General features: G+C 40.7%; 2 protein-coding genes across 6 annotated transcripts in view; both read left to right on the top strand.

Annotated features, from left to right (window-relative positions):
- Window positions 1–23,825, top strand: part of FRS2 (fibroblast growth factor receptor substrate 2) — a 118,271-nt gene extending 94,446 nt beyond the window's left edge. For 4 of the 5 annotated variants that reach the window (XM_046665462.1, XM_046665486.1, XM_046665476.1 and 1 more), the window contains 6 exons: window positions 7,865–7,959; window positions 14,666–14,757; window positions 16,058–16,244; window positions 17,058–17,216; window positions 17,594–17,757; window positions 18,940–23,825. In XM_046665462.1, coding sequence (XP_046521418.1) covers window positions 14,692–14,757; window positions 16,058–16,244; window positions 17,058–17,216; window positions 17,594–17,757; window positions 18,940–19,890 — 1,527 coding nt within the window. In that variant the 5' untranslated portion in view covers window positions 7,865–7,959; window positions 14,666–14,691 and the 3' untranslated portion in view covers window positions 19,891–23,825. Of the gene's footprint in view, window positions 1–296; window positions 2,356–7,864; window positions 7,960–14,665; window positions 14,758–16,057; window positions 16,245–17,057; window positions 17,217–17,593; window positions 17,758–18,939 lie in introns of all 5 variants that reach the window. The other variant, XM_046665468.1, reaches the window with a different exon arrangement.
- Window positions 23,826–27,412: 3,587 nt separating this feature from the next.
- Window positions 27,413–27,617, top strand: part of CCT2 (chaperonin containing TCP1 subunit 2) — a 15,612-nt gene continuing 15,407 nt past the window's right edge. The window contains exon 1 of the mRNA XM_046672856.1: window positions 27,413–27,615. Within this exon, the coding sequence (XP_046528812.1) occupies window positions 27,413–27,615 (203 nt within the window). The remainder of the gene's footprint in view (window positions 27,616–27,617) is intronic.

The raw sequence follows: 27,617 nt of genomic DNA, 5'->3' as shown, positions 1-27,617 counted from the left end.
GTACTCAGCTCATAGGGTGGTTGTATGGATCAAGATAATCCAGATGAATCTATCTTTAGCATACAGTAAGGGCTGTAAAATCAATTTTCTATAGAAAAATAGGGTGTTAGTAAACAGTATTTAGTGTATTTTTAGCTTCTTGATAATTTTCCTGGTAAAATCATTCTAGTCCTCTTGAATATAGAATCATAGTTGATGCTAATATATATACCTATTTTATAAAAAAAAATCCATGTTACAAGATTATAGCTCCATGTAGTGGCTGTAACTACCTCTTCTCTCTTACTACTTCCCAGTCACCTTTCGCTTCTGAGCCTTTCACTAGTGGGAAGAAACAGAAGAGAGCTCAGAAGTCGTGGAGAGTATCTGAGGCATCGTGTCCCAAAGTCAAAGGCAAGATGCCACCATCCATGGGTTATGCTCACTCCAGGAGTGCTGTGGCCTATCAGTTAGGTGGAACTCAGAATGTGTTTTCTTGTAGAAAGTATCCTTTTAAATGAGGCACATAACGTTGTTTAACCCCTGATACAACTGGCATGCTGGATGTTTGCACTGAAAAACAGTAAAAGCAAGCAAAAACTTCACAGTCCTTGGCAGTACTAATAATCAAAGTAATTAAAACAGTAAACCTGAATATATATTGAATCCTCAAAAAGAGGTCTGGAGAGGATTCTGGGAAGATGGCAGAGCAGGAGGTGTCAGGAATTTGTCTCCACACCTAGGCGACAGTTGTACTGGCAGAATCTGATCTAACTGTTTTGGAACTCTGGAGTTATTGAAGAATTGCAACTGCCAAGAGAAGGCTCGGATGTAAATTGAAATCAATTTTGGTCGGTTTCAGCTCTTAGCACAGTAGCAGCTACCCACCTCCCCCACCCTCAGACCTAGGCAGGCAGCTCCCCATCCCCGGCTCCCAGGCCGGTGCAGCTTACACCCAGCTTGAGAGCCAGGGTAGGCAAGAAGGGCCCTCTCCTCTGAATTTTAGGAATCTGTGCTTGGAGGCTGCTGCTCCTCATCACGGAGGTCAGACGTTGTTGCACCTCTCCCATCGTCGTCGGCTTCTCTCCTTCCTGCCGAAGTGACTTCCAGGGATTTAAAGGGCTAACACCCTTTTTTGCTCTGTTCATTTTCCTCTTTTTCCCCTTTTGGGAGCCGGACGTTAAAGACTAGGACATTGAAAAAACAGTCACATGTACAGGGAAAGTTAGGAGGTGACCATGCATGTCCAGAAAAGGCTCAGAAAAGACCTGAGAAGACACTAGAGGCTGGCCATTGGCACAGAGACATCCTACAACAGTCAAAAAAATAAAAACAATAGCAAAAATGGCAAGCCCTGGGGACGGGGAGAGTCTGATTTCCAGACTTACCACATTATTAGATTCAAATGTCCAGTGTGCAACAAAAAATCACAAGGCCAAGAAACAGGAGGAAAGTATGGACCATTTGAAGGAAAAAAATTAATCAACAGAAACTGTCCCTGAAAAAGACCTTAAGGCAGATGTATTAGGCAAAGACTTTAAAACAACTGTTTTAAGTATGCTTACAGACCTAAAAGAAGGTGGGGAAAAGTCAGGAAGACAATGTATGAAGAAAAGAATATTGATGAAGAGAGAAAACCGAAAAAGAAACCAAACAGAAATTCTGGAGCTGAATAGTAAAACAACTAAAATGAAAAATTCAGTAGAAGGATTCGGAGGCAGATGTGAACAGGCAGAATACAGAATCAGCAAACTTGCAGATAGGACAGTGGAAATTACCAAGTCTGAGGAACAGAAAGAAATGTGATTGAAGAAAAGTGAACAGAGCCTAAGAGACCGATGGGACACCATCAAGTGGACCAACGTACATATTGTGAGAGTCCTAGAAACAAAGAGAGACATTTGAAGAAATAATGACTGAAGACTGTCCAAATGTGATGAAAGACATGAATATAAACATCCAAGGAACTCATCGCTCTCCAAGTAAGATTAACTCAGAGATACCACCAAGACACATTATAATCAAAGTTCCAAAAGCCAAAGATGAGGAATCTTGAAAGCAGCAAGAGAGAAGCAGTCAATCACATAGGAAGCATCCTCGATAAGATTATCAGCAAATTGCTCATCAGAAACTTTGGAGGCCAGATGGCAATGGGCTGATATATTCAGAGTGCTAAAGGAAAACAACTGTCAACCAAGAATTCTGTATTCAAAAATGAGGGAGAAATTACGACATTTCCAGATAAGCAAAAGCTGAGAGAGTTCCTGACCACTAGACCTGCCCTGCAGGAAGAGCTGAAGGGAGTCCTGCAGGGTGAAGGAAAGGATGCCAGACAGTATCTTGAAGCCGGATGGAGAAGTAGAGATCTCAATAAAGGTAAATACAAGGGGCACTGTAAAAGCTAGTACTGTTGTAACAAAGATTTGTAACTGCGCTGTCTGTTTTCTGTGTGATTCAAGAGACTAATACGTTTAAAGGAAAAAAATTATTATTAGTCTAAAAGCTAATATTATCCTAACTTTGGTTTGTAACTCTTTTGTTTTCTATATAATTTAGGAGACTAATGCATTTAAAAGAATTATTAGTCTATGTTTTTGGGTATACAGTATATAAATCTGTAATTTTGTGACATTAGTAACTGAAAGGGGTGGGGATGGGGATGGAGCTGTAAAGGAACAGAGTTTTTGTATGTTATTGTAGTTAAGCTGGTATAAATTCAAATCAGAGTGTTATTACTTTAGGGTGTTAAATGTCATCCCCATGGTCACCACAAAGAAAATAGCCATAGAATATACACAAAAGGAAACGAGAAAGGAATTTAAACATTTCACTACAGAAAAATCAACTAAACGAAAAAGAAGACAGTAATGCAAGAAATGAGGGACAAAAAACTTGAGGCATATAGAAAACAACTAGCACAGTGACAGAAGTGAGTCCTTCCTTATTAGTAATTACTTTCAACGTAAATAGGTTAAACTCTCCAATCAAAAGACAGAGTTTGGCAGAATGAGTAAAAACATGTGATCCAACTATATGGTGTCTACGAGAGATTCACTTGAGATCCAAAGATACAAATAAATTCAAAGTCAAAAGATGGAAATGGATATTCCATGCAAATAATAGCCAAAAGAGGACAGGGATGGCTATAATAATATCACACAAAATAGACTTCAAATTAAAAAAGGTTACAAGAAACAAAGAACAACATTACATATTAATAAAATGTTCAGTAGAGCAAGAAGATGTAGCAATTAGACATTTATGTACCTGAGGGTGGACTATCAAAATATACAAAGCAAAACCCAACAGAATTGAAGGGAGAAATAGTCTACAGTAATATCCAGAGCGTTGAAACCCTGTTCACAATAATGGCTGGAACAACCGGACAGAAGATAAGTGAGGAAATAGAACACTTAAGTAGACCAACTAGATCTAACAGACATATACAGAACACTTTACCTAACAATAATAGCATAAGCATTTTTCTCAAGTGCACATGGGACGTTTTCCAGGATAGCTATATGTTAGCCACAAATTAAGTGTCAACAGGTTTAAAAGATAGATATCATGCAAAATATCTTCTCCAGAAAGAAGGGCATGAAGTTAGAAATGAACAACATAAAAAACTAGAAAATTCACAAAATTGTGGAAATTAAACAACACACTTTTAAACAACCAGTGGATCAAAGAAGAAATCATGAGAGAAATTAGGTAATACGTAGAGATAAATTAAAATGAAAACACAGCATGTTGCAAATTATGGGAAACAGAGAAAGAAGTGCTAAGGGGGAATTTTATAGCTATAAATGCTTACATTAAAAAACAAGAGAGATCTCAAATCAACAACCTAACTTTATAACTTAAGGAACTGGAAAAAGAAGAACAAACTAAAACCAAAGCTAGCAGAAGTTTAGAGCAGAGACAAGTAGAGAATAGGAAAACAAGAGAAAATAATGAAACCAAAAGTTGATTGTTCAAAAAGATCAACAACGTTGGCACGTTTAACTAGATGGACTAAGGAAAAAAAGAGGGAAGACTCAAATTACTAAAATCAAAAGTGAAAGTTAGGACATCACTATTGATTCTACCGAACTAAAAAGAGAGTAGTGTGAAAAATTGTACACCAACAAATTGGATAACCTAGAGGAAATGGACAAATTCCTAGAAACGCAAAACCTACCAAGACTAAATCACAAAGAAATAGAAAATCTAAATAGACCTATAACTAGTAAGGAGACCGAATCACTAATAAAAAAATCTCCTGATAAAGAAAAGCCCTGGACCCAATGGCTTCACTGGTAAATTCTACCAAATGTTTAAAGAAGAACTAATATCAGTCCTTCTCAAACTTTTCCAAAAAACTGAAGAAGGAACACTTCCTAATTCATTCTGTGAGGTCAGCATTACCCTGATGCCAAAGCCAGACAGAGACGCTACAAGAAAAGAAAACTACAGACCATTTTCCCATATGAACATTGATTCAAAAATTCTCAACAAAATACCAGCAAACCAATTCAGCTACATATTAAAAGGATTTTATACCACGACAAAGTGGGATTTGTTCTTGGCATGCAAGGATGGTACACCATATTAACATTGATCAATATAATACACCACATTAACAAATGAAGGAAAAAACTACTCTGTCATCTTAATTGATGCAGAAAAAGCATTTGGCAAAATTCAACACATTTTCATCATAAAAAACACTCAAAAAACTAGGACTAGAACAAAACTACATCAATATAATAAAAACCATATATGAAAAACCCACAGTGAATATAATAATACGAAAGACTCACGCTTTAAAGATCATGGATTAGAAGACACAATATTGTTAAAATTTTAGTGCTATCCAAAGAGATCTACAGATACAATGCAATCCCAGTCAAAATCCCAGTGATTTTTTTCAAAAGTAGAAAACCCATCCTAAAATTCATATGGACTCTCCAGGAATCCTGAATAGCCAAAACAATCTTGAAAAGGAAGAGCAAAGCTGGAGGACTCATACTTCCTGATACCAAAACTTACTACAAACCAGTTATCAAAAGAGTGTGGTCCTGGCATACAGACAGACCTAGAGACCAATGGATAGAATAGAGAGCCCAGAAATAAACCCGCACATATGTGGTCAAATAAGTTTTGACAAGGGTGCCAAGACTATTCAATGGGAAAAGGACAGTCTTTCCAACAAATGGTGCTGGGAAAACTGGATATCCGCCTGCAAAAAAATGAACTTGGACCCTTACCTAACATCATAACAAAAGTTAACTCACAATGGATCAAAAACCTAAATATACAGTGTAAAACAGTAAAATTCTTAGACGAAAAATAGAACAAAGCCTTCATGACATTGGATTTGGCAATGCTTTCTTGGCTATGACATCAAAAGCACAGGCAACAAAAGCATAAATAGACAAATTGGGCTTTATGAAAAATAAAAAATTTCATTCATCAAAAGACTGTGAACAGTGTGAAAAAGGCAACCCACAGACTAAGAGAAAATATTTACAGATCATATCTTTGGTAATGGATTAATATCCAGAATATAGAGAGAACTTCTAAAACTCAGCAACATAAGAACAAACAACCTGATTCAAAAAATGGGCAAAGGACTTGAATAGACATTTCCCCTAAGAAGATAGATGAATGGCCAATAAGCACATGAGAATATGCTCAACATCACTAATCATTAGGGAAATCCAAATCAAAACAACAATGAGATACCACCTCACACCTGTTAGGATGGGTAATACCAAAGAAACAGAAAACAAGTGTTGATGAGGATGTGGGGAAATTGGAACCCTTGTCCATTGCTGCTAGGAACGTAAATGGTGCAGCTGCTATGGAAAACACGATGGTGGTTCCTCAAAAAATTAACAATAGAATTACCATATGATCCAGCAATACCACTTCTGAGTCTTTATCCCAAAGAATCGAAAGCAGGGTTTCAAAGATATATTTGTGCATCCATGTTTATAGCAGCATTATTCACAACAGCCAAAAGGTAGATAAATGTTCATCAACAGATGAATGGATAAGCAAAATTTGGTGTATATGTAGAACGTAATATTATTCAGCCTTAAAAAGGAAAGAGATTCTGACACATGTTACAACATGGATGAACTTTGAGGACATTATGCTAAGTGAAATAAGCCAGGCACAAAAAGATAAATACTGTATGATTTCACCCATGTGAACTTAGACCCTTACCTACAAAAATTGGTATCTAGAAAAGTCAAACTTACAACAACAGAAAGTAGAACAGGGCTTGCCAGGACTTAAGGGGAGCAGAAATGAGTTGTTTAATAGGTATAGAATTTCGATTTTGCAAGATGAAGAAGTTCTGGAGATTCGTTGCGCAACAGTATTGAATGTATTTAACATTGCTAAACTGTACACTAAAAATGAGTTAGGTGGTAAATTTTATGTTTTACTACAATAAAGGAAAATGGAAAAAGAAAAAAGGTACCAACGTGTAACAGAATAAAAAGTTTCAGAGATTCTAATGGAGGCTTTTTAATATATTAAGAGCTTTATAGATTGGTCCACTGATTCTTTAACATGTTTAACTTTATTTCCGAACTTAGAACTTTTCCTTGATAACTGGTCATAGATAGCCGACGCTCACTTCTCTTCATCGTATTTACTGCGATTAAACTCATTTCAGGATGGGGTTGTAGGATGCTTTTAAGTGGAATGAGCAAAGAGGAAGAGAGAAGATGTTCCTGAATTAAAGTTGGCTAAAATCTCATAGAAGAGAGAGATGGACACACAGAATATGTATTCATATTAGAGGAATGGTGGGTGGTCGAATTAGCTGGGCAGTTTTACTAGCCAGAGACAAAGTGTGGTGTGTGTTAAGCTTCTGGAGAAAAGAAGAGCATGCTAAGGAAGAGGTGCTGGGTTGCTGCCCAGCCTGACGTGGCTGTGGCAACAGGTTGCGAGGCGCACAAGCAAACACCTGGCTGAACTGCTGATTTTATGTATAGGTTTGAAGTCCATAATTGAAAATTTTGATTGTAATTGGGTTTATGGTTTTGGAAATGTTCATTTTAGATATGAATCATCTTTGTTAACTCTAGTTAATATGTAGGTTAAAGTGAGACTATTTGCAAAACCCCTTACATAATGCCTAATGTGGTGTAGCTATTCAGTAAATGTTACTGCCCATGTTTGAGTGCGCTTGATTTTTTTCTGTGCTGTAAAAAGTGAGTAAGTTGACCAGAAAATTTCTGAAAGTATATTGAAATCTTTTGAAACTCTACCTTGTAAGTAATTACCATAATTTGTCTCATTCTCGTGTGACTGTGGCATGCTATTTTTACTGTTTTCTGATGACTGACTCCTTGGAGTCAGTTCTAGGGGATCTTGTGGAATAGGAAGATCCAGAGGGTAAATTCTAAAGAGAGTCCGCTCTTTGTGGGCAGTGATGGTGAGATTTTAGAAAAGCATATGGAGATGGAGAATTAGCCTGCAACTGGCTAAAATGGGGTTTGAGAGCTGGAAAAGGAGTGTTTTTAGTCTAACCTCTCATTTATGTCTCAGGAGATAAGTATAGAGCAGTGAGTTGTCCAGTGTCAGAGCTATGGTGGAGACGCCAGAATCAATGACTTCCTGAAGACCCTGCTATCCAAACATCATAAAGCTTTAGACTTTTGTGTTTCTACTTTTTCTTTTGAAAAGGCCGTTATTCATAACATGTACATATCATATTAACTTTAAGAGTAGATCTTGTATATTAAATAATTTTAAATCAAATTTTTAGACTTTTGAGTTTGCTTAAGTAGGTTAACTGAACTAACAGTGCTGCCAGAATTCTCATAAGGAAAATTATTATTTTAAAAGAAATAAGAAATTCTCAACTTTTTCCTACTGTTTCCAGGTTAGGCCAGCAAACAAAGACAACATGGTGTTTTGAAGTATGATTGAACTCCTGATGCTGCAGCAGAGGCTAGGAGTATTAATGGCCAGATCTAGGTAAGTCAGAGTTTACTTAAAAATCATTAAGTCCACAAATTGTATTTTTTAAATGAGAGATTTTAATAATGTTTTCTTGAATGCAGTCATTTTGCCTCCTGATTTGCTGTCAAAGAATAAGAATAAGGACAAATGGCTTTAATTAAACAAAGACAGTGTTTGCTAATTTAAAATGCAGTCATGCGGGCCAGCCCTGATGGCCTAGTGGTTAAAATCTGCCTCACTCCACTTTATCGGCCTGGGTTCAATTCCTGGGTGTGGAACCACATCACTCGTCTGTCAGTAGCCATGCTGTGGCAGTGGCTCACGTAGAAGAGCTCAGAGGACTTAACTATATACAACTATGTACTTGGGCTTTGGGGAGCAAGAAGAAAAAGAGAAGACTGGCAACAGATGTTAGCTCTGGGCGATTCATTCCCAGCAACAAAAAAAAAAGATATCATGTGTCACTTAACGACAGCGATGCTTCTGAGAAATGTGTCATCAGGCGATTTTGTCTTGTGAACGTCATAGACTGCACTGAAGGGAAAAACATTTGCCACCCCAAAGTGTGTCTCTTTAACATGATTATTTTAGGCTGATTATTTCTAAGAAACAAAAGACTCAGCAAGTTTTTCTTGTTACCTTCCCCTTAATTGCCTAAAAGAATTCAGATAAAAAAACGTGTCTCAGGAAGCAAGCTATCACCTGAGCATGACATGAACTGGGTGGTGGACAGGGAGGAACCTAGAAAAGTCTGTCTGCTGGGCTCCCCTCTGTGTCTTCTGTTTCTGTGTGGCCAAACAAGCCCTTGTTTTCCAAAAGTTTGCTGCTTTTCTCCTACCTGTGAATTGTCTTCCTTCCCTTTGAAGTCCCCGACTCCCCCACCCCCAACAGCTTCTTTGTCTTTAGCAGAGGATGGTGTTTAAGGTGAGGGCTTCAGCCGTTTTGGTGAGTTCTGCAGTTTTCTTGGGTTTCTCTCATGTGTACATGTTATTAAACTTTTTTTTGTCTTTCAGTTGTTACTCTGTCTCATGTCAGTTCAATTCTTAGACCAGACAGAAGAACCTAGAAGGGTGGAGGAAAATTTCTTCCTCCCCTGCAGTACTTACGCAGACCTAGACGGTACAGCCTCCTACACACCTAGGCTGGATGGTACTGATCTCACGGGACCACTGTCATATATGCAGTCCATTGTTGACCCAAATATTGTTATGCTGTGCATGACTGTATTCAGCAAACGTGTTGCAGTGTTGATCTTCCCAAACAGTAGCTGCCTTTTGTTCTTGTTCCTTTCTTGAGGGAGCACAGTAAGTGTGTGTTTTCACTGAGTAATGAACTTGCCAGAGTAAGATGATGAGATCACATGGTCTCATCAAGTGTTTACAGTATTAGTACATGTTATTCACATTTACATAACCCAGATGTGTTCTCCAAATATTAACGTGGGCATAAATGCAGAATATCTAGCGTCTGCCTTTCCCCTTGTCTAGGAGTTTGTGGCTCAAGAGGACGAGTCAGAGATGTGGATGGAAACTTCACATTGAAAAGTCTCCTCCTGGGCTGGAAGATGGGGCACAACTCCTGTTGTCCCGGCTCTCTCTGTCTCCCACTCCTGCTGGCCTTACTGTGGCCTCTGGTCCTCCTTGCCTCCATTCTCACCCGTTTCATCCACCCTCTTCTTTCTGTGCTTCTTCCTCACCAGCCCTGATGATCCATCACTTCAGACCCCTGTGTTGTCAACACCCTCTAGTTTCCTTGTCCTCTTACCCTCTGACCCTGGGTCAGTTGAACTGTGTCCTGCCCCGGACTGCTGAGCACAGCTACAAACAGTGTAGCCTGGCTCTCCAGCCTCTGCGGAGCTCTCGGCGCAGAACCCTCAGTAATCCCAGTACCTTCCTTGGGTGGCTCCTCCGTGAACCATCCTACCATTCTCTCCACGTCCCTCGTTCTGCAGACTTGCCTTGTGTGTTAGAAAGGAAATGTGGGATGGACCAGGTTACCTGCTTCAGCTTCTCTTCTGTGCTCCACCCGCTCTTCCTTTCTTCCTTCTCTCCTCAGCAGATGGGGCCTTCCTCGTCATCTGCACTGATTCTGAACCTGGCCCTGGAGCTCGTCTTCTCTCGCTCCCCCTCTGTCTTGATCCATCATGTAGCCCTTCTCTTTCCTTTGTTGTTTTATCTATTTTTTTTTTAACCTTTCCTGACCTACTGATTACAAACCTGCGTAAAGTGATGTCATCCTAACACAGTAAATAAGCAACGTATTTTCTTGTGACATCATGTTTGTCCCCCCGTCCTGCTCTACTCCTTCTTTCTCAGCTTGTTCTTGAAAGAGCAGTTCAGTCTCTGGGGGGCTGCTTCCTTGTTTCCTGTGCTCTCTGCAGTTGGGCTTCTGCCTCTGCCCCTCCACTGTGGGTGGAGCCCTCCTTCTTGATGCTTTCTTGTCTTAGTTTGTGCTACTTTGACCTCTTTTTCCTCCTTCACTGACTTCTTTCTCCTCCAGTACCTACACATTTGTATTCCCCAGAATTTCAGTTGCAGACCACTCTCCATACCGTTCTAGAGCAGTGTCTTCTGTTTCATAGCTTCAAATTCTGTGTGTGTGAATATTTACCTCCTCCCTCACACCCACACTCATATACTAACTCGATTGCATGTCTCCGTTTGGTTTTCTCTGGAATCTCAATGTGACATGTCTAAGACTGAACTAATAGCCATCTCTTCCACTTGAAGACTACCAGTTTTTCTCTCTCGGGTAATGGAGCCAGCACCCTTCGTTGGCCACACTGGAACCTGCCTCTTCCTTCCTGGAGGCCTAGCCAGCCACTCAGTGCTGCTGACTTCCTCTCCTCAATCTTTCTCAAATTCATCTTTTTCTTCTTTATTCCTACTATTTCTTCTCGGGTTTTAGGTCTTTAGCATATTTCATTTTTCAGTAGTCTCTCACTGATTTCCCTTCCTCTGAGCCAAAACCCCACTTAAATTGATCCTGCACATGGAGGAATTTAGAGTGAAGTCCTCGCCACCTCACTTTCCTGCTTAGAATTCTTCGGTGCCTTTCCATCATGCGTAGGATAAAATTCATTCTCCTTGGTGTGGCATACAAGGCTTTTGTGTCATGTACTAGGCTTTTCGTTAATTATTATTGGACTGAACTGAAGTACTCAGTGAGGTCAGAATCCCCAAGTAGGTGGCGCCACCACTCCTGTGTCCCTGCCAGCAGGGGAAGTTGCCTGTGAGGGAGGCAAGTGGAGGAATCATTTTTCTGCCCCTTTTGAGAAACAGATTAAAAATATTCCTTTGAGGCACCATCTTTTAGGATTCTTTGTTCAATTTCTGTAAAGAATGTCCTTGGGATTCTGATTGGGATAGCATTGAATCTGTAGATTGCTTTAGGTAGTATGGACATTTTAACTATGTTTATTCTTCCAATCCATGTGCATGGAATGTCTCTCCATCTCTTTATGTCGTTGTCAATTTCTTTCAAGAAAGTCTTGTAGTTTTCATTGTATAGATCCTTCACTTCCTTGGTTAAATTTATCCCAAGGTATTTTATTCTTTTTGTTGTGATTGTGAATGGGATTGAGTTCTTTTTCTGTTAGTTCATTGTTAGTGTATAGAAATGCTACTGATTTATGTATGTTGATTTTATACCCTGCTACTTTGCTGTAGTTGTTGATTGTTTCTAATAGTTTTTCTATGGATTCTTTGGGGTTTTCTATATATAAGATCATGTCGTCTGCAAACAGCGAGAGTTTTACTTCTTCATTACCTATTTGGATTCCTTTTATTTCTTTTTCCTGCCGAATTGCTCTGGCGAACACCTCCAGTACTATGTTGAATAGGAGTGGTGAAAGTGGGCACCCTTGTCTTGTTCCTGTCCTCAGAGGGATGGCTTTCAGTTTTTGTCCATTGAGTATGATGTTGGCTGTGGATTTGTCATATATGGCCTTTATTATGTTGAGGTACTTTCCTTCTATACCCATTTTATTGAGGGTTTTTATCATAAACGGATGTTGGATCTTGTTGAATGCTTTCTCTGCATCTATTGAGATGATCATGTGGTTTTTCTTTCTCATTTTGTTAATGTAGTGTATCACGTTGATTGACTTGCGGATGTTGAACCATCCCTGTGTCCCTGGTATAAATCCCACTTGATCATGGTGTATAATCTTTTTGATGTATTGCTGTATTCGGTTTGCCAAAATTTGGTTGAGGATTTTTGCATCTATGTTCATCAGTGATATCGGCCTGTAGTTCTCCTTCTTTGTGTTGTCCTTGTCAGATTTGGGGATCAGAGAGATGTTGGCTTCATAGAATGTGTTAGGGAGTACTCCATCTTCCTCAATTTTCTGGAATAGTTTGAGAAGGATAGGTATTAAATCTTCTTTGAATGTTTGGTAGAATTCTCCAGAGAAGCCATCTGGTCCTGGACTCTTATTTTTGGGGAGGTTTTTGATTACTGTTTCTATTTCCTTACTTGTGATTGGCCTATTCAGATTCTCGAGGCACCATCTTTTAAAGCAAAAGCTACACTGTAGGAATCTTTTAGCTCTGTATATTTGTGAGGAGGTCAGCAGTGAGGGTGGATATTTACTTTCAAGAAGGTTTTTTTTTAATGTTTCTATCAATTATCCCTTTGCTTTAGAAAAAATTTTTAAATGTTCCTTTGCCTCCTTCTCATCCTGTAATTTATTAAACGTTTATGGAGCATGGGCTGTGTCAAGCAGTGTGCGTAGTGCCCTGGAAAATTAAGGAGATGGGTTCCCGTCTTCAGGGAGATCACAGTGAAGTAGGTGGGGAGACAGAAGCACTGCCATGGAGAGGGATCAGCACCACGACAGTCTTGTCCACTGGCCTGCGGGGACCGTCGAGGCAGCCCGCCTGGGTTGACCGGAGCCCAGATCCTCCCTCGATGCGTCACGGTTTGGCCCCTGTGTGTGTGGCGGCGCCCCATGCTCTAGTTGCAGGGACACCCCCTGTCCCTGAAGGCGCCGCCCTCCGGCCCTTGCCTCCTGCCTGCCCTTTGATCTGTCTCAGGACCTGTTTCTGGTTTCTGCTCACCTTTTCAAGTACCAGCTCAGGTGCTGCACCCTGCCCTGCGTAACCCAGAATGTTTGTTGCTTGCCTCTCTTGCCCACAGAACTCTCCTCCTGTTCCGATAGAAGGGTTAGCTTAGTGCGTTATCCATTTGTATCTCTCTCTCCTGTTAGACTCATGGCTTTTCAGAGGCACATGCTGTGCTTAGTCATCTTTACACCATGATGCTTAGCTGGCATATTCGTTAGAGCAAAATACCAAATAGGAGTCTTACTTAACTTTACTGTTTTGTTTATCACTTCTTTTGGCTTAAACACTAGTATACTTTTTCGTCTTCTTGATACTTATACCTGCCAGGCATTCTTTACCTTTGTTTGGTACAGTTCATTCAGCTCACAGGGGACTTAGAGCACCTACTGTGTGCTAGGTTTGTGTTAGGAACGGGGGATGCAAACATGAATAAGGGCCATCCCTGCAGGGAGGAGCTCGCCGTGGAGGGAAGAAGACAGAGAAGTGGACAGACAGCCTGTCACAGTTTCTGCTCAGTACACAGTGTGAAAGGCGCTGTGACCCTGGGAAGGCTGGGGTGCTCTGGGGGATGCATAAGGAGTATAATGCACCCAGGTGCTTGGAGCCAGAGAAGGCTTCCTAAAGGCATTGCTCTCTGCGTTGAATCTTGAGAAAGGAAAGAAGCAGGAGGGGAGCAGCATGGAAGGATGTGAGGGACCAGATGCTCTGGGAAGCTGTTTGGTATGACTGGGTAGGGCTTGAGCAGAAGGAAGGGAGTCTAGACTTCATCTGTACACAAGGGCCAGATTTTAAAGGGCCTCATGTCATAGTGACGAGCTTTGAATTTTTTCCTGAAGGTCATGAAGAACCACTGAAGAATTTTAAGCAAGTTCGGATCACATTTATGTTTTTAATGTTTAGTAACTTCCTGTGCTTCCTTCCCTGCCTCTTTTTCAAATCTTCTCACATTCGCTCTGATTCTTTCTCTTGTTTGTAAGTGACATTTTGAATTCCTCCTTTGTTCATTTGGAGTGTGGTTGAACACTGAAAGTCATCGTAACCTCTTCCCTTACACTTCTGTGGGAAAGAGAGTTAGCTACACAAGCTCTGTCAGTTTTGCCAGTGTTCTCTGTGTGAGTTACTGCTGAGTTTTGAGTTGTATTTCTCTCTAATGAACTATTCCAAATTTGTTTTTGTCTTATTTACCAGTGAATTCTTGTCGGGTGGGGTACATAAAAGATACTGCAATGAATAAGAAGAATCAACATTCCTGCCAAACCACAAGTCTAGCATCCCTCTGGAAATTTATTAAAAGAGGGACATGAAATTCCTGATAAGTCATAATTAATTCCATGAATGAACTTATTTAAATAATGTTACATGTGAGACTTTAAATTGTTTTTTTTTTTAGATAATTTTAAAATGGGCCAATCTTTGCAAATTAAACTGGAAATTTGAGGTTTCTGTGAAGTCTGCCTCATATTGTTCTCATTGTCACTGAGCAAACCCATCAAGCAGTTGTGTGAAATCTAGCTGCAGCTGTGCTCCCTCTTAGGCTTAATTTTCCTCATCAGAGTAACGCAGGGCGTGTGTTCCATGACTTCTAAAGTCCTTTTCTGTTTTATGATTTTCTCAGCCTACATCTAATAATTTTTTCCACCTTATCGTTCATGTAGTGTTCACATGGTCTTCTGAAGAAGCCATGGGTAGCTGTTGTAGCTGTCCAGATAAAGACACTGTCCCAGATAACCATCGGAACAAGTTTAAGGTCAGTAAGATTGTGTGAGTCCTTCTCTCGCTGCCTGCTTGGCTGTTGTCCTTCCACTTCACTTGATACCTTACACCTCACTTTTGTCTCCAGACCCTTTCATTGCCCTTTTGGTCCACTTTGCGTTTCTTGTTCTAACAAATGACGACCACGTTTTCTTACTGACGGTGTGGAATCCTCTTTCCTTTCCCTCTGGTTCTCTGTGTCCAATTAACCATACAGTTCTGGTGATACTTTTTTTAGAGCTCCATTCTGTAGTTGCCCTTCAGTCCCATCACCGCCTCCCTGTCACTGCTTCATGCCTGGACCATTTCTTAATAGAGCCCACCTCCCGTCACCTTTGTGATCCAGCTGCGGTTGGCGTCAAGTTAATCTTCCTATTTCATCATTCTAAAACTTGCTCTTCTTCAGATCTTCTCGCATTCGCTCTGGGGACTAGCTGCTCTCCTCCTTACTCCTCCATAGCCATTTAGTGTCTCGCAGTCTGGCCTCAGTCCGCCATGAGTCAGAGTCATTGGACCACACGACCTAGGTGTCATTCACAGCCCTGCTGCTCATAACTGTGTGACCTCGGGCAGTTACATCATCACTAAGTCCTTGTTTCATTTTTGTACAATGGAGAAAATAGTATTACCTGCAGTTTAGGATTGTTAAGAGGATTAAAAGGGAAACATGCATGTAAAGTGCTTTGCCCAGCCCTAGGGGAATGGCAAGTCCTCCCCACATGTTATCTAGTCTTCATAGTCTCCAGCCATTTTCCGAAACTCAGCAGTGCAAGGCCTTCCCTTACGTGAACTCCACCAGTCTTGTCTTGGTCTCTCTGAAATACCTTCTTTGCCTCTGCTGTAACACTGTATCTTCAGGATGTACCCTACGACTCCTGACCCACCAGCTGTCTCTCTCAACTGCCTTTCCTAACCTTCCTCCTACCTGAGGCCCAGCCACGTCCCTCCTCTTCTTGTGTGGAGGCTTCTCCAGTAGCCCTAGGCCACCGTTCCTACCTTTTGCAGCCTCTGCTGCACTCTCTCGTCAATTAATGACATCCAGTTCTGTGGTGTTGACTTGGTGTGGGTGCCCTGTCTTGTCTCCCCAGTGGGAACATGGGTTCCTTGGAGACAAAGTGGGTATCACGCTGCTGCATTACCCACACCCTGCACATATTGATTGACGAATGAACTGTCAAAGGAGTGAACAGCTGAGCCAGTCAGCAGCTGTGCATTTTCCTGACAAGCTGGTTAAATATGTGTGTGACTGTCAAGCGGGAGCATTATGTTCGCACTAATTAAACTTTCTTTTTTAGGTCATTAATGTGGATGATGATGGGAATGAGCTAGGTTCTGGCATAATGGAACTTACAGACACAGAACTGATTTTATACACTCGCAAGCGTGACTCGGTGAAATGGCATTACCTCTGCCTGCGACGCTATGGCTATGATTCGAATCTCTTTTCATTTGAAAGTGGTCGAAGGTGTCAAACTGGACAAGGTAGGTGGAGCCTTTGTTGTTTTTTCTCCAAACAGTATCACGGTGAAATACTGTTCTTTCAGTTATTCTAGATGTAGTGTTTAAATTAATATTTTACCTTTCTCCTGATAGAAAAAATCCCCCAAATAGTGGATTGTTAACAAAAGGGATATAGTAAACTGTGTATTCATTTGTCAAGCATTTAAGCACATTCTTTATGTCAGGAGTTTTGACTCATTTTAACTTTAAGGTTTTTAGTAAATGATTAGTCCCAGTAAATTGACTGTGTGTCTTTACTATTATACCTTGTTGGGGAAAGAACGTAAACTTTGGAATCAAACAGAACAGAGTTTGGTTTTTTTGCTACTTACAACTTGAACGGCCTTGCACAAGTCACGTGACCTTTGTCGAGCATCAAATGTCTTCTCTACCGGAGGAGAATGATAATCCTTCCCCTACAGAATTATCATCCAAATTAAACAGATAATGACTGTAACCCTGCAGCCAGGGCCTGTGCAGTGGCAAGGGACCACGTTAGTGAGGATGAGTTGGCCCCTGTTGATAACAGCAGACTAGAGTAAGTATTCAAATCTTGTTTTTGTCTACCTTATTTGGGGCCACCTCCTTTAGACAAATGAAAATTATTCTCTCAACTTTCTCTTGGGTTTTTGTTTTGAAGCAGGGAGTATCATTAATTTATCAGACATTTATTTGAAAAGGCTTTCTTGCTATTGATGCACAGATGCTTGCTTTCCAATTCTGTTCTTTGACAGATGCTCCTGTATCTTTTTTAAGGATGGGGTAACCATTTTCCCTTCTGGTTTATATCTGCAGGGATCTTTGCCTTTAAGTGTGCCCGTGCAGAAGAGTTATTTAACATGTTGCAGGAGATTATGCAAAATAATAGTATAAATGTGGTGGAAGAGCCGGTTGTAGAAAGGAATAATCATCAGACAGAATTGGAAGTCCCCAGAACACCTCGAACACCTACAAGTAAGGACCCGTTTCCCGCTTGTATTTTGAATAATGGACATTTATTAACTACAGATTCTGGATATTTAATCTATAACATGTTGGAAATCACGTTTGGCTAATATAAGTATGATCGTCAGTTTTTAAAAACTGTTAGCTATGAATATAAACATTTTTACTATTTAAATATGCAGACATTAAGTGTTCCATATTATCTAAAATGTGAATGGAAAGTTGAAGTGGAAGGGCACTGTTTGTGTTCTCACTTCTGCTGTGTCTTGCCAGAAACACTTTCCTTAATCCTCGCAATGCAGATTGCATTCCAGTTCATTTTTTTCTCTCTGCCCTACCCCTGTGTCCTGCTTTTCTTCTTAACCAACCAACAAACAAAAACTCAGCTCCAGGATTTGCTGCTCAGAGCCTGCCTAACGGGTGTCCCCGATACCCCTCCTTTGGAGACGCCTCGTCCCGTCCCTCCAGCAGACACCCCTCTGTGGGAAGTGCCCGCCTGCCCTCCGTTGGGGAGGAGTCTACACACCCTTTGCTTGTGGCTGAGGAACAAGTAAGTGTGTCCCCCTGTCTAGCGGGTAGTAGGCTGTTGGCGTTCAAGTGGTGCCGTGCTGAGACTTGCAGATTGTAGTCAGTTTGAGTTTTAGCTTTCACTGTTTGCATGTGACTTTTGTAGTGAAGAATCAGAGGAAATAGTGTGTATTTGCTGACGTATGACCAAATAAGTACAGGTATTGCAGGCAGCTTAGCATGACAGTAGTTTGTGGGTTCACAGGAGAAGGGCGTCTGTAGATGAAGACAGACATGACTGATGGCCGGTTCCTGTTATAAGACGGCCACTGGATTGGAGTTATGTGCTTTTTGTGTCGTAGTTTTATCGTTGATGGACTACTGGCAGCAGGCAGACTTTGTTGTCAGTGTTTTATGGAGCCATTTAACATTCCTGACTATTCTGTTTTTCATTTGAGGAGTGAATTATCTGGTTGAACATTGTCTATGTATTAATTAGTTATACTTATCTTTTGTGAACCTCATGGTTGTTTATCATTAAGAAATTTTTACTGTTTTAAAATTTGTTTCTTTGTATTCTTTACATAGTAAATGAATTCTTAATATTATTTGCTATAATTACATTTCCCCCAGTTTTGCATTTTATTTTTGAGCTTTTCAAATTTTATGTACAGACTTCTAAACATTTTTATATCATCCCCACCAAAATACCATTGAGCTTTTTCTAAGTAGTGATAATTTCTTAGTGGGTGATATTTATTTTATATCTATGCGTTTTACAGAACTGTTATTAAATCTAATAGGGTTTATATCTTTATATAGTTAGATCATGTGTAAATCATGATAAATTTGTCTCTTCCTTTTTAATACTTGCTGTTTATTTCTGAATTACGTTTTAATGCATTGATGAGAATTTCTACAACAAAATCAAAATGATGTATTCCTTGTTTGTTCCTGATTTTAGTTTTACAGAATGCTTCTCATGTTTCACTATCAAGTACAATGTTGCATGTTATTTTGAAGTAGTTTTTTAATGAAGTTAGGAAGACCTTTTTACATTCCTCCCCATCTCCTCACCTTTTTATTGGTAAAAACCGGGTACAAAGGCTTTGAAGTAAGAGTATATTTAGAGAGAAAGTTAATCAATAAAATTAACTGATGTGGTCAGACTTTTTTGTTTTATTTTCAAGCAAGTTTACTGATTCACTTTCCTGGTTTGTTTTAGGTGCACACCTATGTCAACACTACAGGTGTGCAAGAAGAGCGGAAAAACCGCACAAGTGTGCATGTCCCATTGGAGGCAAGGATTTCTAATGCTGAAAGCAATACACCAAAAGAAGAACCAAGTAATATTGAGGACAGGGACCCTCAGATTCTTCTTGAACCCGAAGGAGTCAAATTTGTCTTAGGACCAACCCCTGTTCAAAAGCAATTAATGGAAAAAGAGAAACTGGAGCAACTCGGAAGAGATCCAGTCAGTGGAGGTGGTGCAAATAGCACAGACTGGGACACTGGCTATGACAGTGATGAACGAAGAGATGCACCTGCAGTCAGTAAGCTGGTGTATGAAAATATAAATGGGCTATCCATCCCTAGTGCCTCAGGGGTCAGGAGGGGTCGTCTGACATCCACCAGTACCTCAGATACCCAGAATATCAACAACTCAGCTCAGAGAAGAACTGCATTGTTAAACTATGAAAATTTACCATCTTTGCCTCCTGTTTGGGAAGCCCGCAAGCTAAGTAGGGATGAAGACGACAATTTAGGACCAAAGACCCCATCTCTAAATGGCTACCATAGTAATCTAGATCCAATGCACAACTATGTAAATACAGAGAATGTCACAGTGCCGGCAAGTGCTCACAAGGTCGAATATTCACGGCGTCGGGACTGTACACCCACAGTCTTTAACTTTGATATCAGACGCCCAAGTTTAGAACACAGGCAGCTCAACTACATACAGGTTGATTTGGAAGGTGGCAGTGACTCTGACAACCCCCAGACTCCGAAGACGCCTACCACTCCCCTTCCACAAACCCCTACTCGGCGCACAGAGCTGTACGCTGTGATCGACATCGAGAGGACTGCCGCCATGTCGAACCTGCAGAGAGCTCTGCCTCGAGACGATGGCACGTCTAGGAAAACGAGACACAATAGTACTGACCTGCCCATGTGAGCCTGGGAAGCATTATGTTGTTTGCACCTTTGTGAAGTTTTTAAAAAGGAAGATGCAAGTGCTTCATTTTCATTTCTAAACACTAACTCCTTTTATAGACTTGATAAAATTTTTTTCTGAATATTTCATGTGCTTCTTTAACTAAAGGGAATTAATATAGAGCAGGTACTCATTAAAGAACACTAATTTCATTATCTACTACTCATTATTGTACAGCAGCATTCCCATTTTCACAGTGCCTATTTAAAATGAGAGTTGAAGTGAGTGACATGCTGGTTGATTTTTATCAATATTATGGACTTATGCATATCATTCATGTTGAAGTCATGGTTGGCATTTGAAACATTTTATAAAACCTCTTGGTAATGTGCAGTGCTAACAAATAACTCTAGGCTTTGAAGGTACTATTTGTAGATTCACTCTTCATGGTATGTGGCCCCCAGCATGTAATACGAGGAATCCTTTATTTCATTAATTGTAGGCTTTTTGACTTGAGCCAAAACAGATGGAAAGGAAGTAAAAGCACCACACCTCTGTGGATGCCAGTCAGTTCCTTGCCTTCAGTGTTACTAGAAAGAGTCCTGTTTCCGTGAATGCGGTTTGCTGTTGGTGTGTTGAAAGGCAGGAAGGAGACAAGATTTTCTGTTCACTCATCTCATGATGTCATTTGAAGGGCATGCCCAGATTCTTAATCAGAATTACAATAGGCTCAAGAATCAGTCTCAGGTCACTTTAAAAGCATTTGAAAATCTGAACCATGATCTCTTGACAGTCCTTCTCTTGTGGATTATTAGCAGAAACATTGTTTTCCAGAGGCGTTTTTGCCACTAGGTTGCCGTTTACCTTCCCTTTTTTCCTTTGGTGTTGGGGTGTCTTATTTTGTTGCTTAATGTCTTTTTCAATTTGAAATGTTTGAGTTTGTATATAGTTTTGAAATTGGATTGTGTGTTCATTGTTGTTGAATTTGCATTTTTGTCCATTTGTGGTTTTGAAGGTTCATTTGGAAGTTGCTGTTATCTACAACAGGGTTGCCCTTGTCCAGTATTTATTTATATGCTGTTTACTTTTCAAGTTGATAAAAGCATTCTCTCAATTCTGAATTTCACTTGTGTCCATAGGTGATCTCTTTAGCAGCTGAGGGAAAAAAGGAAGCTGTGTGTAGCATGCAGAGTCCCTGAAGGTACTGTTGTTTCCTGGGTGGGCGCCCTCCCCAGCACCTTAGGAGTGCGTCCCTTAGTACCACACTGCAGTCGTCGCGCCCAGCGCAGTGCTCCTGGCTCTGTGTCCTTGCGCTCACGACTGGAGCTTAGATTATCCCTTGATTTCAGTAGAATGGTAAGACTATTGCCAGCCTAGCAGGTACAGTGGAAGTCTTGTAGCAATGAGATTGTGTCATAATTTAGGATTTAAAATGAATTGAAGTTTATATAAACTGATGTGAATCCATATGTCTAACTCTTGGAAAAGCAAAATTTTCCAGTTTCCCAAACACTAGAGAATACAAGAGAAAGTAGAGTGGAAAGAAGATTAGGTAACCTCGCAAAATATTTTACTGTTTTCTCTAAACATGAGGAAGTTTGAAATTATGATCGGGATCTACAGATGTAACTAAGGTTAATTTCGCTTGAAATACAGCATCCAACCTGTTCAGTAAAGAACCTAATTATAGAACAGTGAATGGATTAGCAGAATAATAGAGTGGGACCATTATAAAGAAGGTAAATTATTAAAGGTGTCTTTACCCTTTTCAGTGCTGTTGGTTTACGTGCATAGCAGAATCTTCTTTTCTCCCTGTGAACTTGGTGCTTACTAAAGTGCTCACTCTTCTGTCAAAAGAGAACAGTGGTATAGGTGGGCCGTTTCCACTTTTAATATATTGTCCCATTTATGCTTGCTTCGGAGTAGATTGCTAATCGTGCCAAATTTATGTGATGATTTTTGTAATGTAGAATAAGAATTATGATGGAACCAGTACACCTGGTTTTCTCCAAAACAAGCAGTCAAGAAGAACATTAACCTCCAAATGAAAGGGCTGACCTATTTATTCATTTTGGAGGTTGGATACTTCATTTTCTTTCTTTTGCTCATCCTTTCCATTTTTCCTTCCAGATTCTAATTAGTTTTTATATTTTTTAGGTAACTCCAATATAATCATTGCAGTTTATGCTTTAAATGCTGTGTGCTTTAAAAATGAAAATGGGACCAATTTGTCTGCTAAGAATTTGGTTTTAGGTACTATGAGTATTAGGAAGATGTATACAACTGGTGTTAATTTCTAGATGTCTCTGGAAATCACCTGTGTTCCTATTTAATAAAAAGTAATGTGGAACACTCCTTGTCCTTTGCAGTAGTCTAGTATTGGGCATTAAGCTCTGTGCTGGAATAATGTACTTATTACTAGGTGCATTTTAGAATGAGATATTTTATTGGGATGTAATTGTGGCCATATGTTTCAGAATTTCTGAGACAGACCTAATTTTAGATATTCTGTTCCGTTGATAGACCATGTGATCCCACTTTCTGGTTTTAGAAAAATAGTCATTGTTCATATGTCTTTCCCAAAATAGAGTCCTCTTTTATTCATATAGATCATAACAGCTTTTATCCCAGACCAGGGTTGGAAACTCATGTGGGTATGACCTGTGTTTTTTCTTAGTGTGTTTTATTTCCCAGTTTCATCTTCCTTTAAAAATGAAAATATGGTGCCTTCCCTCCCTCCAGGAAGATTGGCAAATAGTTCCTATTATTTACTGCTGCTGTGGAGTGATGAGAAATGCACTTTACTCGTGAAGATTCAGCAAAAAGCTTTTCACTTCCCAGTATATCCAGAGTAGATCACATTTGGGACTTATGAAAATTTGCCAAGCAGTCTTTGTTTTTATAGTTATTAATGTTGACCCCACAGTTCAATATTATGTCAGGCTACTGTTTGTTTATTCTCCCCCTCCCCAAAAAAAAAATCTGTGGCACAGCAAATAAAATGTACCTCAATAATGTTCTATTAAAAGTGGGACGGGGCCTTATGTTTTCATAATTTCCCAGTAATGTGCCACCATAGTCTTGCCTCAAGGTGAGGTTTTAACAACCATAAAAGTACTTCCCACTACCCCCCGTGCTGTTCCTAACCCTTAATACCCGTGTTTTGTGCAATGTGTAGTGTGTGTGTAAATATATATGTGTGTGCACATATATATCTCCACACATCCTTGAAATAGACATGCCATCAGAGACGACATTCAGAAGTACCTGATGTACGGGCATCTCATTCATACTTCTGATATGTGAGGTATATGGTACTAATTACCTTTTCCCTCATGTTTGCCAAATTTGAATAAAGGCATTGGTACGAAATTACAGAATGTATAGAAAATGTTTTGGGCTTGAAAAATTAACAAATATTTTATGACATACCACAGTGTACTCTCCCCAAACCAGCACCCTATCTAACTTTCCTGTTCTTTACATCCCTTTTCCCATCCCTAGTCCCTTGTTTTTTGGGGGTGTAACACAGTTCTTTTGTAGCAGCGTTACAATTGCAGTGCTGTGACAGTTGGACCATAATAGCATGGAAATGGACTGCTATTAAAAGTACAGTAGTCACCGCTGTGCCACCTCTGCATTAGTAAATGCAGAATATGCATTCTAGAAAGGATAAATTTTGTTATGTTTTTATTTTCCTTACGTTGTATAATATTGTAAGATTATTGTATGTCCTAATTTGCATTATAAATGTTTTTTCCTACGTAAAGGCATAAATATAGCAACTTTGTATAAAGGTAGCTTATTAGAGTTTTAATTTTTCTTTTATAAAAAATTGTCTAACAGTGGGACTACCATTGCCAAATTGTATATGAAATATGAATTTTACCCCCTATGGTTAGTTTCTTTTATAAACATTCCATATTTCTCTAATAAAAGACATAAGTGATACTGTACTATGCATAAATCATATTTTAATGCTGTTTCATATCAGCATTTTAAATTTGGGTTTGCATTTTTAATATTGGCAAAATTTACCACTGTTGACTAAGAGCTTCTTGTGTGTGTAACAACATCCGTTGTCCTCTCTCCCTCCCCACCCTGTGTTCTGCTTCTCTCCATCAGTGCCAACTCCATCCATTTTGTAGCATGGCAATAAGATAGAGCTGTTATCCCGAGGCCGAGCGTGGCTCTTCAGAGAAGGTGGAGATGGGAGGGTTGCCCTCTCGTCGTCCTGTGCATATGACACTTGCCGTATAAACCCTGTCTCCAGGCATGAGAGTTATCTCATATATGATGTCAACATGCTTTTAAGGACAAGTGTGAATGTGCTTTTAAGCTTAATTTTTGTCATAACAAATAAGAACTAATTTTTTATCTTTGGAGAAGTCAGAGTTCTTGAAGTACAATCAAACCTTTATTAACTGGAGTACTTACAGAATAAGCTAATAATTGAATTTAGTTCAACAAGGGCTAAGCAACACATTTAAAAAAATCCTTATTTATTGTAGAGTATTAGTATACTGTCCTAAAAGTTATATGCAAAATATGGTTTCATCTTAGATGATTTAGGATCTTGCAATGCCTTACTGTTATCATTCTGGCATAAATTCCATGATGAGGTACTCAAGTTGATACTGGAAGCTGAGCTGACTATACACTGACCTTAAGCATTCGTGAAAAACTGCTTTGTTGAATAAAATCTGATCGGAGTTCTCATGGTTACTCTCCCCTTATTGCCGAAAGTAGATTGCAATAAAACCCCAATAAAAGTTTGGTTGGATACCTATTTAAAGTTCTACTGTATTTATATTTCACACATTTATTGAAACTTTATGATAAGAGGTTTTATTTCTTAGTCTCATATCACTACCTGCATTTTCAAAGTGAACAGCTAGTGGGTTCAGGATTACGTTTCATCAAAGGGAAATGAAATTGTAAGCATGGGGCAGACTCTCACAGTTTTATCTGCAAGGTCATTCAAACTAGTAGTTCTCAGCTCTGGACTCCAAACCTGTCTTTAGTCATGGAGTGACACTACAAAGCATGGTTGGGTACAGCTCAGATGGAGATCATTTAAACCGTGAAGGGGACAGACAAGGCCACAAATGATTGGGTGCTTACTATGTGCCAGACACCATGGAACACATAAATCAGAAACCACATCTTGGAAAACTTGGGTATTCATTTTCAGAAATTGAAAACTTCTTTGGATTATTTCTGTATCTTTCCTTTGAATTCCTTTGAAGACAGTAGCTATGAATGAATGAGCATGAAGTAGGCTCTATGCTAAAGATAGCAGTCCTTGTCCTCAAAAGAATTTGTAGTTTGGAATAGTCCTTCTAAGGGGGGCAATGCCCTTCCTCCCCCGCAAAAACTAAGCCCTAAAACATAAATTGTAAGTAAGGAATTGACTTCTCCCTGATAGCTCTAGAATGATGCTAGCTATATACTTTAGGAGAGTTGAAAACTTGTCACTCCAATCCTTAATATAAATGATGTGATAAAGGCACACACAAAGGAAGGGCATCTAACCGAGCCTGAGAATGGAGGTTTTCGAGAAAACTTGGAGGAAGTAATCCCTGAAGTGTTTGATGAGAGCCTTTGTAGATTAGAGAAGGAGGGGAGAGGGTGTGTTAGGGAGAAGGAACAGCATGTACAAAGAAAGGCATGGAAGTGTAGAAAGATGATGTTCCGTGGTGGCAAGGGTTCCGTATGACTGGAGCATAGGCTGCAAAGGCAGATTGGGGGATAGAGAAGAAGAGAAGTGACAAACATCACGTAGGTAGGGAAGGCTAAGGAATTTTGTTTTAATCTAAATGAGGTGAGAGCATTTGAAGGATTTGGAACATGGGAGAAATAGTTTAGGAAGATTACTCTGACATCAACATGGAGGGTATGTTAGGGGAATGGTATTTTAATAAAGCAAGGAGACTGGAAATGGAAGCAAAACTGGATAAATGCCTATTCAAAGGCATTGTTAAACGAGTGTTTAGGTTATTTATTGTGGGACAAACCATCCTAAAACCTAGTGGCTTAAAACAACAATGATTTTATTATTTCTCACATTGCTATAGATCAGGGCAGGCAGGCCCATTGAACCCACCCCAAATTACAAAACTAGTGAATGGAAGAGTTGAAATCGAAACCCACACAGCCTGGTTCCAGAAGCTGAGTGTTTGACCCCTGAGGGTGACACCGAAGGAGGGAGGAAGGTAGGAAGAGTCAAGACCGCATGCAGTGGAGGAAGGACACATCTCCTCCAGCTGTCTCTGGCTCCAGCTCCACCAGTGGCAGGGACTGCCCCCCAGCCAAAGCCCCTGGCCACGTCCCCGACTCCTCCACAGGCCAGCAGGGAGGCACGTCGGTTTCTCCATCACCCATGGTCTCGGGCCAGCCTGCCGGAGGACATCCTATTTCCTGGCATGTGATTTTGCCCACAATAAAAACAGCCATTTTCAATAGTGTGCAGGCATCTTAGCTTCTCATTGTTGTGACTCTTCTCAGTGCAGTGTGCGATCTGGGCTCTGTCCGTCAAAGTGCGTTTCCTGAAAGAAGAGCAGATTTTCCCACAAAGAACACAAAACTCTTAGTTGATTTAAAATAACAATTTGTTCAACCGGAACACCCCTTTTCATGATGGGCCTAGGGAATAGCGTAAACCAGGGTCAGCAAACTTTTTCTGCAGAGGATCCGGTAGTGAATATTTCAGGCTTTGTTGTCTGTAAGTCTGTCTCCTCTGCGCAACTCCGTCATGGTACAGCTCCGTACTGTACTGTATAGTGTATACTGTACAGTATAAAAATGAAGGGGTATGCTTGTGTTCCAACAAAGCGTTATGGACGCCAAAATCGTTTCATATAATTTTAATGTATCACGAAAAGGTCTTATTTTTTATTCAACCACTTAAAACTGTAAAAACGATTCTTAACTCTCTGGCCATACAAAAACAGGCAGCAGGTTGGACTGTGGTGAAGCCCCGGTGCGAACTCCCCGTCTTAGAGGATATCCGAAGGGTAGAAACAGTTAGAAATGGAAAGCTCCTATCCACGTTACCAACCGCCCAAACCCCAGAGCCGGCTGAGGGATCGGCCAGTCCCCGGGAGGACCGGGCATCCGTACAAGACAGGAAACTGATCGTTCTTTCAAGCACAGAAGTTTTGCCTTAAAGGTCCTGGGGGTCAATTCAGAGGCCGCAGAGAAACGTTTGGGGCTGGCCTCGCCCGCCGCCGCGCCGGGAGGGCCTGTCGCGCGCCGCCTCGGAGGGAGGAGCAGGTGCGGCGCAGCCCGGCGCGCCCGGGGCCCGGCCCGCCTTCCCCGAACGCTCAGTCAGCGACGTTGAAAACGAAAGCGTCAGTACAAACGTTGACAAACACGATGGTAGGTTACAAAAGAGAAATCAGAGCAGGAAGCCTTGAGTGCTGGGCTCCGGGAGACGAAGCGAGGAGGCTGGTGAATTACGTTTTCGTGACGTACTACTGCCTGACACGCTAACCGTGTCTGTGGCATCGGGACAAATGTTTAAAGATTAAATGGAAGAACAATGAAACGCGCGAGCCGGGACGCCGTTGCTGCGGCAACCGCGCGGCGCGGCGACGCTTTTGTCCCTCGTAGGCACCACTCGCGAGCCGCGGCTCCGCGGAGCGTCAGCCCGTCCCTGCCCGCGGCAGCGGGAGACCCCGCCCCTGGCGTGACGTGTCCGCTCGGCCCCGCCCCGGCGGCCGAGCGTGTGGCGTCACTTCCGGCGT

This window comes from Equus quagga, chromosome 1 (assembly GCF_021613505.1).
Source record: "Equus quagga isolate Etosha38 chromosome 1, UCLA_HA_Equagga_1.0, whole genome shotgun sequence".
In the NCBI taxonomy this organism is placed as follows: Eukaryota; Metazoa; Chordata; class Mammalia; order Perissodactyla; family Equidae; genus Equus; species Equus quagga.
This window is presented reverse-complemented; position numbering and strand designations above follow the sequence as displayed.